The sequence below is a fragment of the Anopheles merus genome, unplaced genomic scaffold, assembly GCF_017562075.2.
Source record: "Anopheles merus strain MAF unplaced genomic scaffold, AmerM5.1 LNR4000017, whole genome shotgun sequence".
Lineage (NCBI taxonomy): Eukaryota > Metazoa > Arthropoda > Insecta > Diptera > Culicidae > Anopheles > Anopheles merus.
Genome location: NW_024427597.1, coordinates 31,970 through 48,850, shown reverse-complemented (window position 1 = coordinate 48,850; position 16,881 = coordinate 31,970). Strand labels below are relative to the sequence as shown.

Here is a 16,881-nt window from a genome sequence, read left to right as displayed (position 1 = left end):
ACGGCTCGCTCAACCCCGTTCCAGCGCTGGTCGGTCTGACCCTATGTTCCGCATGTCGGCTGTCTTCAACACTGTCTCGGATTGCTTCGACTTCGACATCTCAACTCAGTGCTTCAAGGAACGTCTTCGGCTTTTGCCGTGGCCGCAGTGAATTGCGATGCAAATCTTGTTTTTGTTATGTATTTTTTTTAATGAACTGTTACATCTTAATTAAGCCATACGGCCCGTTGAAGATTAATAAATAAATAATAATAGTTGTTAGTGTGGTTTATAATAAGTTCTGTTTAGCAGATATGCTACAGTAAGAAAGTACTGAATGTCAAAAATGCCTTTAGTGTCCGTAATTCAAAGCAATTTATTTCCTTAGTGATTCAAATCATTCTCTGAATTTAAGCATGTGTTCTTGTAGACTGGTTAGAAATACGATTATATCGTTCATATACTCAAGACATTCGGCCGTATCGGGGAGCTCGTTTGTTCCCGGGAACGTTCGCCGCGATGCTCATTTTCACTCATTTCATAGCCCTCTATAATAAAAAATTAGAAAACCGTCTAGGTTTTGTTCTGCCCAATCTAGTGATACAACCCTGTCCACTCATGAGCGACGAAAGTTTTTCGACGAACGAGCTCCCCGATACGGCCGATTGTTTGCCAATTTTTATGTGTAATTTTTATTTCCAATAGCGCATCTGGCGACGACCAGCGCAAGCTAGATGTCGGTATAATTTATGTGTCAAAATTATTCATACTTGGTGTCTTATCAAGTTTCGACCAGGCTACTTTTATGCCGTTTGAAATGTTGATAAACGTACATAAATTGCAACAAAGTAGGCCGTTAATTGTTGTTGTTGGACAAATCGTCATTCATACAAAGCGCTGGGCAACATTTCTCCGCATCTTCGAATATCTATTCATGATTGGGTAAAATTATAGCCTACTCGACCCAAAATTTTTTTTTTGACAGATAAATTTTACCAGCCTATAGCTTCAACCCGCCGCCGATAGATGGCGTACGCGTTCACAAAAATTAAGGCTGGTCTACATTGATCGTACTCGCAAGTGTAATTTCGATTTTCACTAGCGCATCTGGCGGCGGTTGACCGAAGCATTTTGTCGAACAATTTGGAGCCGCTCCAAAAAATATGGTATTTTTTCATGTTTTTTACTTTAACTGGACTGGAAAAGCTTTGTAATTGATAGATACACATATTGTGCAAGTATTTCAGCCGTTTTCGCATCAATAAACGATAGAAAAACTACTTAATTTTGAGATCCGGTGCGACCGTTCCCTTGATGACCAAAATCAGCTTCCACCAGCCGCCGCCAGATGCGCTAGTGAAAATCAAAATTACACTATGGAGTACGATCAATGTAGCCCGGCCTTAAATCTGGCGGCGGCTAACCGAAGCATTTTGCTAAACAATTTGGAGCCGCTCCAGAAAATACGTTATTTTTCTATGTTTTTTACTTAAATCGAAGGAGAAAGTAAGGAGTTTTGTAAAACGTAGATACACATGTTTTGCACGCATTGCATCCATTTTTGCTATGGAAAACGATGGAAAAACAACTTAATTTTGAGATCCGGCATGACCATTCCCTCGATGACCAAAAAAAGCTTCCACCAGCCGCCGCCAGATGCGCTAGTGAAAATCAAAATTACGCTTGCGAGTACGATCAATGTAGCCCGGCCTTAAAAATACCAAAAAGCTGCTGGGATACCCAATCAGTGGAGCTTCCTTGCTTGGAGGAGAGCTTTCTCATTCCCTCTGTACTGTTTTATCGTTTCGCATTTAAGTTATGCATCGCTAGAACTAGAACGGCGATGAGATTGTTTAAATACTAAACTTGAGTTTGGTATTGGATCCAATGTAAACCACGAGCACTGAAGCAAGTGAGATTTGAGCAATGGTCGTTAGTGTCGATACCCACGTATCTGACCACACTATCTTTCATATAGATTTTTGCTCAGAAAGATAGAATTCTATATAGGTCATGATAAGATGAAACTTGTCGAAACACATTGCAAGAAAAAGACAGCAATATAATGATGAGTTGTAACACGCCATATATTGAGCACACCAATGAAGCTATGGAGCATTTGAATTTTTCTTCTATGGAAATTCGATTTTCCAGTCGTTTAAGCTTAATCTGTGGCGCTTGGGACGTGTTTATGCTGACAAGTTTTTGCAATTTTGTCCTGACTAAACTTTTTGCAGAAGTAAAATGTTGTAAGCTGCAACGATACATGAAGTGGCCCGAAACAATATGCCAGAAAATTTAAGAACTTGCATTTTAAATACCTGTTGGTTGAGTGATTTTGTAAAATTTCCAATTCTTAGTAGAAGCATGGACTTAGTATATATATATATATATAAACATAAACATATATCTAGACATATATATATATATATATATATATATATATATATATATATATATATATATATATGTCTAGATATATGTTTATGTTTATATATATATATATGTATATGTTTATTTATATATATATGTATATGTTTATTTACATATATATATATATATATATATATATATATATATATATATATATATATATATATATATATATATATATATATATATATATATATATATATATTTCTTATACATATATCATATATATATTATATATTATATTATATATATATTATACATATATCATGTTTTTTTAAATATTGGACTTTATAGTTCGCTTTTGTTTACGTTATCATATTTTTGGCCTTTTATGTAATTACAGACAGAAATATCAAAAAGATTAAATGCGATTATCACGCAGATTGTACCGTTTCTGTCCCAAGAGCATCAACAGCAAGTACTAACAGCAGTTGAACGAGCTAAACAAATTACAATGTCTGAATTAAATAGTGTGATAGGGGTAAGTTTTGCTAGATATTTTGTTTTAAGTTCATTGAAATATTAACTACTTTGTATATTTTTAGCAACAACAACGTCCTGATTTACCTAGGTTATTACAACAGATGCATGCTCAACAAATTCCAGGTGCCCATGGAGCGCCTCCGATACCTGTTGGTATGCCTCATCCCAGCCTTGGACCAGGAGCACTAGGAGGTCCATTAGCTCTTGGTAGCACGCCTCCTCAACATCCGTTGGCAATACTCAACAAACAGGAACTTCACAGACCCGAAGAATCCAAAAGCAGTAATAGTAATATAATGCCATTGGATGATAGACACGTATGTAGAGATATTTGAAGAATAACTATGCAGAAAAGGATTATATTTGTTTTGTTTCTTCTGCTCTTCTTCTTTCTTTTTTTCGTGCTGCTCATTAGAGAAGCTCAATTTCTCCTTCAGATCGCGATAAATATCGCCCAAGAACACCAGAATCTACACATGAATTGAAGAAGGTTAAGAAAGAAGAAAAAGACTTGGGACATGTAAGTAACATTATGATGGGAAAAAGGTGGAGTCACTCCTGCAAGTTCTTTCAATGAATGTATATTTCACAGTCTGATGGAGAAAAGTCGGATCAGGATTTAGTGGTGGATGATGCATCTGAGACCAATCCAATGAGTCCAATACCCAATCAACATCATAATGGTAAATTTTGAATTGTGCTAAAGCTTCGTTTGAATTATGAATTTTTTTTCAATTTTTTTAGGAACAGCATCGCCCCGTGAAAATGGTATGATGCAAAAGAAGCTTGACGTACAGGACAGAGATCGAATTGGGACACACTCACCGCGATCAGGTATTTAAGTAGTACATAAGATAAGGTTATAGCCACGCCAAAATAACCTGAAGTTTTTAATTATTTAGATTTACATTATTACGGATTAGTCCACATTTAACCCAAGGCTGCAATCGGCAAAGCACGGGTCTTTGATTTCTGGATGATGGCTTTTAGCCGTTTATATATATTGCGGAACATTTATAGTTTTTTACTCTTGTTTGATCTAAATGGCTTTTCACGTTGAACTCTTCGAACATTTTAGTAGAATTTAGCTGTTCGGCCGCAAATTTAAAATTTTCAGCTTATACAAAATGGGTAAAAAGTACTTATAAAGGACAGGTTGGGCGCAAATCTTAAAATTGCTTTCAAAACGACTGAAAATTTCGTCAAGATTGGACCACTTAACACGTTAAACTTATTTTATAATGTTAAATCATTAAATTTTTTAACAATTTTCATTTTATCATGCCCTATTTCCCAACCCTTGTGAGATTTGTAGTCATTTGGCATGCAAGATAAGCACTTGCGGCCAACCTGGTTTATAAGAACATTTTACGGTCCTTTTAACAAAAAATGTAAACATCGATTCGTCGCAAGTACGATCAGGTTAGCTCAGGTGTGCTTTTTGCTGAAGCTTAAAATATTGAATGAAGAACGGTTAAAAACCTGCTTGTATAGTAGAATGAAAAATAGACTTTGGGGCCCTTTCCGTTTTAAGTTCGATGGCTGAAATTTCAGCCTGTCAGCTGTTTGCATTGTATAGCAGTTTTCGAGCGGCTATCTAAGTGGGTATAATGTACAGGTGGGCTTATCCCAAGTTGTATGTATTTAGAAGGCTGATTTTTATCGTTTCTGTTACTGAATGAAGATTCTAAGAGTGTATTATGAAACACTATGGCAGTGTGGCAGTGTGCTCGTGAATTTGTGTTTCGTCTAATTTTATTTTTCCAACACACAACACAAACGGCTGTCATAATACAAATCTTCCGATTTTGACAACTTGTCTTTACAATTTGTGTTTTATAATCGGGCCTATTGTTTAAATATTTTTGTCTACCTATTTGCATTGATTAAAACATTTTCCGACCCGCATTCGCGTTGCCAAAAATAGGAGCACAGACTGCCGAAAATTGGTCCAAACTGCCGAAAATAGGAACAAAAATAGTGTTTGCATTTTCACGAATATCTCTAGAAAATGCATTTGAAACAGCAAATAAAAAATAACACAACATAATACGATAGTTTACTGGTACAGTTACCCAATACTGGTGTAGTTACTCTACTTAGGGGAAAGCGGGGCAAAATGGGCATGTTAATCAGTTTACTGAATATTCCTTTGAATATGCCACAAAACTCATTTTTTTTTAATTATTGTATGCCTCCACCCTTTATCTATGGAATAAAATTGCCAAATAGAGTGAAAACAACTTAAAACAGTGTAAAATAAAAGTTGATGTTTTACGAGAGGCTATTATGATACGCGGGGTAAAATGGGCATACACCTGTGGACATAAAAATAGGATCTTTTTTTCTGACCGAAAGACATAGTTCTTTTCATAATTTTTTGGTAGCCCTGAAAAGAGCTGATTAAGTGGTGGTTGGGAGGAGGTGTTGCGGTGTTCCACAGAGCGAAAACACATTCTAACGGTCAATGTGTTGACCATTATTGTCTTTCACTGCCTGGCAGCGAGTAGCCATATCCTTGATGAGATTCTGGCATCTTTCTGGAGGTATGCGTTTCCAAAGACTCAACGCAGGCCACGGTAGAACTTGCACATCTTGGTTTGCCAAATAACATCTAACTGTTCGTGATGTGTGCTTTGAGTCGTTATCATGCTGAAAGATGTAATGCTCTTCCTCGCCGAATTTTTGTCGAGCGTATTGCAACATCTTACGACTAAGTATTTTTCTGTACCCTTCTGAGTCCAGTGTCCCGATGATACGGAACAAAGGACCCGGGCCGTGCCAGGAGAAGCAACCCCACACCATAACGTGGCCGCCTCCGTGACTAAGGGTTTTCATCGTGTTTTTCGGATGATACGCCTCATTGGGAAGGAAGTATTTTATGCCGTCGGAACCATCCAGATTGATTCTGGACTCATCCGAAAAGATTATTTTCATCCACCAAGTGATGGATGCAGTTAGATGTTCTTGGGCAAACCGAATGCGCGCTTCTACGTGGTGCGGCTGCAGCTTCCGAACTTTTCGCGGTCTCCGAGCACAGAAGTCTCCGAGGTCTCGTCTTCGACGAAACTTGCAATCCAAGCTCTTGCTTGATGCGAGTGCAAGTAGTGAAAGGGTCCGCCCTGACCTTTTCAGCAATCTGCGCGTCAACGTCAGCCTTATTTTTTCGCGGACGACCGGTCGACTTACCCGTAGCTTCGCTACGAATGGCGTTGTCCACAAACGTCCGCTAACGGCCGAACGCCTTGCAGATTGTCTTTATTGGGACGTTCTCACGAAACAGCCCCTGAATGTGTTTCCGCTCCTCTGGTGTGCAGTGCTTACCGCGACCCATGATTTTTATGTCCAGCGGTGTACCTACTTCATGGACGGCACTGCAGTTAATCGACAAAATCATGCCAAAGACCTGGGCGTTCTGCTTGACTCTAGTAACTCAAAGAACTGTATCGTTCGTTCGGTTCTGGAATATTCGTGCGTAGTCTGGAGCCCAACTACTGCCTCTTCCATTGCTCGACTTGAGGCAACGCAACGTTCAACGTAAGCTCACGCGACATGCCCTACGCCTACTTCCCTGGCAGGATCGCAATAATCTTCCTCCGTATGCTGCGCGGTGCCGTCTTCTAGGTCTTGAACCTGTTTCAGTTAGAAGACGCAATGCACAGTGCTCTTTCATCGCTGGATTGCTAAATGGCTCTATCGACTCATCGCCTTTGTTGCATCGAGTCGATATCTATGCACCATCCCGAACACTTAGGTCTAGAGAAACTCTACGGATCGCTCAACCCCGTTCCAGCGCTGGTCGGTCTGACCCTATGTTCCGCATGTCGGCTGTCTTCAACACAGTCTCGGATTGCTTCGACTTCGACATCTCAACTCAGTGCTTCAAGGAACGTCTCCGGCTTTTGCCGTGGCCGCAGTGAATTGCGATGCAAATCTTGTTTTTGTTATGTATTTTTTTTAATGAACTGTTACATCTTAATTAAGCCATACGGCCCGTTGAAGATGAAAATAAATAATAATAATAATATTAATAATGCGCAAGCGGAGTAGATCCGCAATATTTGATATTTGATGTAGAAAATATCAAAATGCGTCTCGAATATCTGTATAAACAGTATAAACTTGTCCGCATCGATAGCAGTGTGGGAAAGACTGGTGAATTGTACAAGGTTCGAGGTTGTGGATGGGAAAGGTCTTGGGAAAGAAGTCATGTTGAGATGTGCCAATCTAGTTCCGTGTTATTGATAGTAGTGTTCGATAGAAAAAACATTTATTTCAGAGCTCTTTATTGTCGGTTTCAGTGTGTTGGAATGTGTGCAATAATTGGATACAAAATTGTGCAATAATAAAATGAAGTCTATATAATATATAGGTCTATGCATAGCTCGATTTTGTATTTTTCAAGCGTTTTTGACAGTATGATGAAAAAGTGTTTACTAACATTTCCACACAACAAAACACGTTTTAAAGCCGATTGTACTTTTACTGTACAAAATCTGGTGCAACTGTAGATTTTCTTATCATGAACGTTGCGTGGAGTAATTTAAAAAAAAAACGACCACGATCTAGACCATTAGCCCTGTATCATTCACCCTCTTGAGGCACACATGATTTAGTAATAATTGGATATTTTAGTGCGCTTTATTTTGAGAAATCGTAGAATTGTTTATGTTCAAAATGAGTACCTTTTCATTAGGGAAAACGTACCTCTAGTGGTGCTAGTACCAATAGTGGTGGTATTGCACTAAAATGCGTCTCATACGATAAATTAACAGTAGTTAAGTTATCTACGATAATGTGAAATGTTCTCTAGCCTTTTATAAAGGATTTAAAAATGAAATGGGGCCATTCCGTTTCTTAGTAACCGAAAAATCCATTATTTTGTGAAAGATATCAACATTTTTCTAAAATCCTTAGGATTTCATAACGATACTCATATTTTTGTTAACTTTCTAAATGACCAAATAACAACGAAATTATTAGTTTTTTAACATAATTGTTATCAATTGTTTTATTCAAATTTATTGGCTTTTGACCATATTTACGTACTTTAAGTGTTTTTACGATAGTGCCATTAAAGGTACACCAAACATGTATGTTCCTATTGTGGTCCTTGTTCTAAAATCAATAAAAACAGGTAATTTTAGCTTTTTTTCGACGACATTTTTGACATGTTGTACTGTTTTCATTAAAATAAGCAACAAAAATGAGTTTTCTGTAAGTAATTTTCCAAACAAAGGCCAAAATTCATTTATTTGGCTGAGTGGCAGTAATCCTTGCTATTCACACGAAAACAGCTTCAAAACTAAGTTATATTAATATTATACACTGTTTTGAGGCATCCTTGTTTACCACCACTATAGGAACACAATATGACGACTATAGGATCCATACCACCATTATAGGTACAACGAAGAAATCACAAAAATATGTATTTCTTCGTGTTGCGGCCGAGGGGCTCCGCCGGGCGAAGGTTCCGGCTCCTACGGCTACAACGGGGAATTCTCCAAGCCTTTCAGCTAGTGCTCCTCGCTGCCTCGGGAGTCTATGCAACAGAAAGGGGGATCGTTCCTTGAGAGATTCGGATTATTTCGGATGTTCTGACATGAAGCTCTTAACGCTTTGGCTTATCGTTCGAATCTGATTTGAGCCGCCTTTATATACGAAAAAATTCACAATTTTTTCTGCGCGATACTAACCCAAAATTCTACGCCTTTCCTCCCACTCCCATTCCCGTTTGTCCCCAACTCCCATCGCGCTCCCGGTTTCCATTGTCACTCCCGGCGACATCTGATCGCACCGGCGATTCCAGAAACTCCTTGTCGATCACGCTTTGTGTAGACGGTACCGGTGCTGCGCGTGCTGGTAGCGACGTTCATCGGGGGGTGCGGCTGGCGTTTCGTGGAAATTCACCGATCTTCTGTCTTTTCACTTTTATTTATTATTTTTTTTTTATTCTGCATGCATGCATGGATGTGTTAAGGGTTTAAATTCAACCAGGCTTTCTAAAGAGCTTAAACAGTTTTTCACGGTTGGCCACTTCATCTGTTTCAACGTTTTGATTCACCATAGATCACACATTTTAAAATGTATTTAAGTCCGGGATTTGGGGTGGCCATTCCAGTAGTTTGATACACGATGCGCGGAAGTAAGCTGTGGATATGTGAGCGGTGTCTTGGAGCGGTGTCGTTTTATTGATTTTAGCTTTACGTGCCGATTCTTAACGATTTGTTTTCAGAATGCTGATATAAATTGTCAGCGGTCAATTTCATCAATGTTGTCAATATTTACAACCTCAGACGAAGCAAAGCATCCGAATACGGTGACATTGCCATTTCCATTAGAGGTGGGCAATTTGGTTCTTTTAAGTGAACGTGAATGTATCGAGTCGTTCATCACAATGAACGTGAACGTGATCTCGGTTCATTCCTGCATTTACAAATAGCAATACTTTGGTCACCTCAACAGCAAGTCAATATTGGCAATGGCTGGTATAATTGAATCCGTTCATAGCGGGAACGTACGGCGTTCACAAGAAATTCTAGGGATGGCAACACATTTCTTGAGCCTGGTCCTACAACGCCGCGGTAAGTAACTATAGCAACCATCTAGTACGTTAGGAAAATGAGTTTCGGGACGTACGTCGCCGCTACGAACGGATTCAATAATACCAGCCAATATGTCATACGACGCTAGAACGTATTGCGCAGTTTAAAATTGACCGTTTCTTGATTTGCATATATATGTGCCGATGTGGAATTTTTTTTAAAAGTTATTTTTTTTTTCAAATGATCATGATCGAAGGCACGCATTTTTTATTTCAATTTATCAAATTTATTTTTATTTATTTCAATTCATGTGAACCGGTTAGTTCATATTTTCACGTGAACTGAATTAACCGAAGGGTCCTTGTTCATTTGGCACACCTCTAATTTCCTTGGCTGTTTTTTGAATATTTTCGTCCATCAGTTTCTCTATGGGTTTTGTTCGTTGTTTTCGCCTCGTGTCCGTTGTTTTCGCCCAAAGAGCTCGAACTTGATATCATCACTTCAGAGAACATGATAAGTTTTAAAATTTGATTTGGTTTAGAAATAAGGCCAGATTTCAATAGCTATTACCAATTAAACTATTTTATGTACTATTTATGACCTGAGAAAAATGAGCTTGCTGTGGATTGATAGCTATTCTAACTGTCTCTGCGGGGGTCCCATTGTACAGTCGTCGTCAACTCGTACGGCTTAACAACATGCTCGTCATGGATTAAACCCTCGTATGGACCGTCTCCCCGAAGCAAGGACTGATTATCCGAGTGTGTGGTACTGAATAAAGTCTCGAAAGCCTTATAAGCCGGCATGTCCCTTATAGGCCGGCATGGCAAGACGTTTACGCCAAATAGAAGAAAAACTGTCCTTGCGTATGCTGGAATGATTATACTGCTAACGATAAAATTGGTCTTAGATAATCATTGTATTGAACCGTTAAAAATAAAAATGCTTACATGGGGTCATGTGCAAGATAGTAGATACGTGTAGTTCACCTGAAACACGATAATGTAATGTCAGTTTAGCTTTGTGTTATATGTTTCCTATTCCTAAGCACTTTCCCCCTATAATTTCTTGTTTCTGACTGTATAAGCTATGCAATGCAGTGAAAAATGAGCCACAATCAAAACAATGAGGAGAGAAGCTTATTTCGGGCCCATTATAGTATAATATAACGCTGCAAATGTATGAACAACTTATAAATATGGAAATAAATCAACTAACAACAACTTAGCTTTGTGTTTTATAAGACATCTTTTTATACTTACAATTTATTCTTTTAACATAATAGGTACATCTTCGAATGCATCGACGCCTTCTAACAAAAAATTAGATGACAAACCAACCACACCTATTGCAAAACCAGCTACCCCTACCAACTCGGTAGCAAGCAACGGCGTTCCGAAGGTTGTAAATAAACCACCTGTTATAAATCCTGGATATCCACCATACCTTGCCGGTCCGTTGAATGGTATGATATATAGTCTGAATGATCTATATCGTGGTATATAATAATTTATGTCTCGTTTTTGTTTCAGGTGCCTCACACGATCTTCAAGCAGCTGCTGCTGCCGCTGCATATGGCGGCCCGGGTGTGCACAATAACCTTCCACATTCACTAAACAACTACGCCCGCGCTCCGTTGGCGTTTGATCCTCATTCTCAGATGCGTGCTCCTCTGGGTCCGATTGGAATTCCGGGTGGAAAACCGTTAGTATAAAACAATTGAAGCAACATATTTTATATATGGACACATGCATATCTTACAAATTAATTTCTCTGTTCCGCTAAATTGTAGTGCATATTCTTTTCATGTGAACGCTGAAGGGCAAATGCAACCGGTGCCATTTCCTCAGGATGCCTTAGTAGGACCAGGCATTCCACGTCACGCTCGACAGATTAGTTCTCTGAACCATGGTGAAGTTGTATGTGCAGTAACGATCTCCAATCCGACCAAATACGTTTACACTGGTGGCAAAGGATGCGTCAAGGCCTGGGATATTTCACAACCTGGAAATAAAAGTCCTGTTTCTCAGTTAGATTGTTTGGTAAGAAAAAAATCTAGTATGTACTGTTATAAACTATAAAAATACATTTTTTTCCTTTTTTGGTGGGTTTACAGCAACGAGACAACTATATACGTTCAGTGAAATTGCTACCAGACGGGAGAACGTTGATCGTTGGTGGCGAAGCGTCTAATCTATCGATTTGGGATTTGGCAAGTCCTACTCCAAGAATAAAAGCTGAACTCACATCCAATGCCCCGGCATGTTATGCACTTGCCATATCACCTGATTCTAAAGTATGTTTTTCATGTTGCTCAGATGGTAATATTGCTGTGTGGGATCTTCAAAATCAAACTTTAGTTAGACAGTTCCAAGGTATGAAAACATGAGGTAAGATCAAGTAGATATGGAACATGTTAATAAGTATTTGATGTCTACTTTTCAGGACACACTGATGGTGCATCGTGTATAGATATTAGTGCTGACGGTTCGAAACTTTGGACAGGAGGCTTAGACAATACTGTGCGATCATGGGATCTGCGAGAGGGAAGACAATTACAGCAACATGATTTTAGTTCGCAAATCTTCTCTCTTGGTTACTGTCCGACAGGTAAAAATGTTCAAAAATCGTAAAAACGTAGTATTTTGGTGAATTTTTACTTATATTTGGGCTAACCATGTTTCTTAATAAATTATTATTTTTTTATCAGGTGAATGGCTTGCTGTTGGAATGGAAAATTCAAATGTGGAAGTTTTGCATGCTACAAAACCCGATAAGTATCAGCTACATCTTCATGAAAGTTGTGTACTCAGTTTGAAGTTTGCTGCTTGCGGCAAGTGGTTCGTTTCAACGGGTAAAGATAACTTGTTGAATGCTTGGAGGACGCCATACGGGGCCTCGATTTTTCAGGTAGGAAAGTTTATTTTTTATATTGTTATAGAACTGTAATCAATTGTTTATTTTGAATCTACGTTTGTTTCTTCTGATTTAGTCGAAGGAATCTTCTTCGGTGCTAAGCTGTGATATTTCGGCCGATGATAAATACATCGTTACAGGTTCGGGAGATAAAAAAGCTACTGTATATGAAGTAATCTATTAAAGTTGATTCAATGTAGTATGTAATGAGTAAACGAGATTCGAATCGAGAGGAATGAAGAAAAACATAAAAATAAAATCAATTAAAAAAGATAAAGAGAGAAAACCCAGAGAACGCGTGCCACGTGGCAGCAGGGATAATGTTGAAATTCGGAATTCCAAAACAGTGCATTGATATATATTTCTTCGGTGCGATGCTCCTACTCCAAATCCAACTCCAACTGCTGCATCTGCTGTAAGGTTCCTCTTCCCGACTGAACTATGAATCTCACATATTCTGCTAGCTGTAAACATTAATGATTACATTCGTGACCGGTAAATTCAATTGAAAAAGCGTTACATTAAACTTCGTTTGTTATGATGATGAGTAGATGTACAAAATAGGATAAAAATTAAATATAATATGATTTTCCACATTGGTAGCAGAGATCTACGTTAATTCGCCTACCTCACAATTACCCCACCCCCTCCTCTTCGCTTTTTTTACACTTGGCTATATTCATAGATTCGTTCCATATACACTGGTTCATCCCAGCCGATTAAAATTCAGAGGAGCAAGACGAATTAAATTGGATTTAATCTTCGACATTCTTTGTATAAAGATAGTACGTGAATATTAGGTGAACTTTTTGATAAGTAAATATAAAAAAAAAATATTTAATTGAGCTATGAGTTAAAGTGTAAATTGCTTCGAAAAATATACGATTGAGAACTGTATGAATGGGATAGATTTGTTTGATTTTTTGTCGTATTAAACTAGTTTAATTTTAGGGAATATGCATAGCAGATGTAAACATAATACGATAGTAATTTGAGTTGCCTAAATTTAGTTAGAAGATGAAATAATAAGAATGGTTAATGCTTGACATATTTGAAACATTTAAAATAGCTGTAAACAATAATTTCTGTCGGATTTTTAGGACATGCATTTTATATAAATGAATCGTGAAAACAAAGTTGTGTCAAACTAATCGTTTTTTATTTTTTAAAGTGCCTAGCACTCATCTAACCACATGTAAACAGTGTCCATAGTTTTAGGAAGTAAAAATGTTTCGGGAGTTAACTGTTAAATAAAGGACTATTTAGTAATCGAGTGTAAGCGAACGTAAAATACAGTTTTTCATGATATATCGCAAAAAAGTTCTAAATAAAAAGCATTTGATACTACATGATAGGACATTATATGCCCTGTCTAATTGTATTTTTGAGACCGCTAAAAACTAATTTTCACCGTAAAAGGGTTGTGAAAACTTTTGTTTAGTTAAATAAATGATAATTATAATAAACGTTGATGATAAACAATATTACAGTCCGAACTCACTGGTTGAACGTTGATTCCCTGCCAACGATTGAATATGTGCTTTTTATTTGGCACGTTTACATACAAAAATAATCTAAATTTTTCTCGGCAGGCCATGAGATTTTTGTAAATTTTCCAAAAACCAGGGTTTTCCATACAAACGCATGCTTTTTAATGCGGAAATGTCAGCCAAGTATCGAGCGTTCAGCTAAAAAGCATGCCAAATAAAAAGCGTTCAACTATTGAAATTTGACTGTACCTGTATTTTTAATGCATATATTTGAGGAATAAATTACAGGGGTTTTCGAATTAATTTCCAATGTCTACAACATTTTTCATTTGCTTGCGAGTTAAGTCAGTTTCGAATGTAAACGTTGTTATTCACCGCGTGCAACAAGCCAATCTACATCAATCTGATATTTCATTTCCATCATAATAAGTTTTATTTTCTCCGGTATTATTTTTAACACGTCTCAAGCTGGATTGAGTACTATGTGATGGGTTAAAAATCATGTGTAAAAACTGAAATTTTATTATGAAGCAAATACACCATTTGACGGTTGTTGATATCGTGGAGGTGGTGAATAATTATGTGCACATTAGAAAGTGACCTGGAAAATCCCCTGTATGATACAAATACACCATTTGAGAGCTGATGAAAAACATCATGAAGGAGGTAAATAATGTGCACAATAATTGTGCACAAAATGTGAGCTATCATTAAAACAAATAATAAGTTCAGCTTTACTCGATCACTAAGGAAAACTTAACAACAAATAACTAACCTGTGAAAGACATTTTCAATATTGTTTTGCCGATTTCAAAATTGCGCAAAAAATATGACCAGAAAAGAAAAAAACATTCAAAAGTCCTTTGATTCTCGGGTGCGTATCAAGGCCAATATCAGAATGGGTAAAACTGGTATGTAATCTGCAGCAACTAATCATTCAAAAGGAAGTTTACGTTGTGAGAATTGATTGAAGTTGTACTGAGTTCGGAAGATATCCCGCCATGCAATTGACAGCGATTTGCGAGGGCGTGCGAGGGCTCGCACGCCATACAAGTTCACCGCCCCAGAGCCCTCGCATTAAAGAGCTTGCGAGCTTTGGTAGTTTTTTCACTCCTAGTTTTAGCAGTTATAATTATAGCACGCTGATAGCAGGTATACCATTACAAATTATAGCATACTAAACGCCTAAATTTTAACATTTAATTTTGCAAAAATATAAAAAAATGGAAAAGTTATCTTTTCTACACATAACACAGTTAAAAAATAATTTAATAATAAAAAATAAATATTTTTTTTTTAATATCTTAATATTTCGAGCAGAGATACCACTTGCAACCCTCGCAATGTTTGACGGGTAGTCGCGGTCGCCATGTAATGCGATGATCGTACAACTGTACCTCGACTACCGTCGCGGTAGGTCAGTTTTTACTAACATGAGCCGAGGTGAAATAAAACTTTGTTCGAGCGGACTTTTCAACACTTGATCGTCCAGGCCATTATAGAAACTTAAAAGAGGTTTCCCTTACTGGAAACGTTGGAGTTAAGAAGCCTTACCTTGGAAGGGGGACATAACTAAACTCCTGAAATAAGTTGGAAGGCGAAGGTTTTAGGCAGCGTAATGTCCTATCTTGGCAGTCCGAATGAATCTGACCTGCCACGGTCGGAATTGGTTTTATTTATACTCAATAAGTTTCGTACATTTGGTTTTGGAATGTGTTTTTGTACTAATTAAAGGTTATTGATATGAGGTGCAATTTATACATAGTATCGGAGTGAGGAGTCTGTCAATTTGTGACTATGCTGCGCTTTTAGTGTTTTTACAAAGGTTCTGGAAAGTATAAACTGCCCGCTGTGCAAAGCGACGGAAGGCGTTATGGCGTTCTGAGAATTTTATCATGCCTTCCTTTTCTCTCCAACGGCAAATTTGTCGAGCAGCTCGTCGAGCTACCCGTCCCTGGCTCCGCCTCATACCCCTCGCCTGAGCACGCTGCCGAAGGTTTGGATGTGTTGGTGCGTCAGACGGCCAATCGCTGTCAGCCGTCGTCCGTGCTTTTTCCCTCCATAGCGCCATCTCTTTCTCGCGTGTGGTCAATGCTCGCGAGTTGTTGTGGCGCCTAAAAATGCCGTTAACAAACATTGCGGCGATGAAGTTGCATTTTCACAAATCAAACAAAAAAAGCGCAATGAGTTCAATTGCTGCAATATAAAAATGACTAAGGAATCGCTAGCACGATAGAGGGTTTGCTGTGCAACGCGCAGAACCCTAATTCGCATTAACACATTCAGCCCGGCGCTGAATTTCATAAGCTTACCGTTCCCCCGGCATCTAGAACGCAAGCTGATTGTGAAACCGGTATACTGGAAAGTTCACTGGCAGTCCCTGGGGCCTGCCATCGAACTTAACGTGTTAAGCATTAAGCATAACTTTGTTACACTAAGCTTTTTTGCTTTCGTATGGTGTAGATTACACAAATATGCTGAGCCGTCTGCGCAAGGGTGTGAGTGTGCGTATGTGTGCAAAACTGTCGCCGAATGTATGCTCTTCCGGAATGTTATTATCCATCGGTCAAAGAAAAGAAGGTGTTCATGAGAGAGGCGGAGTAGGGGGAATCGGAGGTCCTTGGCGGAAAGACGAGTTGAGGCCCGGGATGACCGGGAGGAGGGGGTAGTGAGACACAGCTGTTGGAAGATTAAACAGTATACTTAAATTGCCGGCGGGGGAGGGGGGGGAGGGCTTCGGCCATGAGACTCCTACGATCATCGGTCACAGGCCCTACAATTATCGACGGCATGAGGGGGGGGGGGGGGGGGGGGGGGGGGGCAAATGATTCTCCAGCCACGGGGCCCCAACGACCATCTTTTCGGGGGCCCTTGTCGCTAATACTCTGTCCACTTGTAAACATACGGCATACTACAGACTAGAGATCTTCGGCGACCGCCTAGTCCGTCTGTGGTGGACAAAGGTTTCTTTACATCCAACTCGAAATAACTACACCGATTTAGAAATACTTTTTAGTCTTTGTATTTTCGGG

The 16,881-nt window shown here is 38.6% G+C and overlaps 1 protein-coding gene across 2 annotated transcripts in view; it reads left to right on the top strand.

Moving 5' to 3' along the window:
- LOC121601011 (protein groucho-like) overlaps positions 1 to 13,204 on the top strand; it is a 54,474-nt gene extending 41,270 nt beyond the window's left edge. For both annotated transcript variants that reach the window (XM_041929798.1, XM_041929797.1), the window contains 12 exons: positions 2,756 to 2,893; positions 2,958 to 3,212; positions 3,311 to 3,415; positions 3,488 to 3,578; positions 3,640 to 3,729; positions 10,729 to 10,908; positions 10,976 to 11,147; positions 11,236 to 11,485; positions 11,560 to 11,818; positions 11,889 to 12,053; positions 12,154 to 12,353; positions 12,436 to 13,204. In XM_041929798.1, coding sequence (XP_041785732.1) covers positions 2,756 to 2,893; positions 2,958 to 3,212; positions 3,311 to 3,415; positions 3,488 to 3,578; positions 3,640 to 3,729; positions 10,729 to 10,908; positions 10,976 to 11,147; positions 11,236 to 11,485; positions 11,560 to 11,818; positions 11,889 to 12,053; positions 12,154 to 12,353; positions 12,436 to 12,543 — 2,013 coding nt within the window. In that variant the 3' untranslated portion in view covers positions 12,544 to 13,204. The remainder of the gene's footprint in view (positions 1 to 2,755; positions 2,894 to 2,957; positions 3,213 to 3,310; positions 3,416 to 3,487; positions 3,579 to 3,639; positions 3,730 to 10,728; positions 10,909 to 10,975; positions 11,148 to 11,235; positions 11,486 to 11,559; positions 11,819 to 11,888; positions 12,054 to 12,153; positions 12,354 to 12,435) is intronic.
- The last annotated feature ends 3,677 nt before the right edge of the window (positions 13,205 to 16,881 follow it).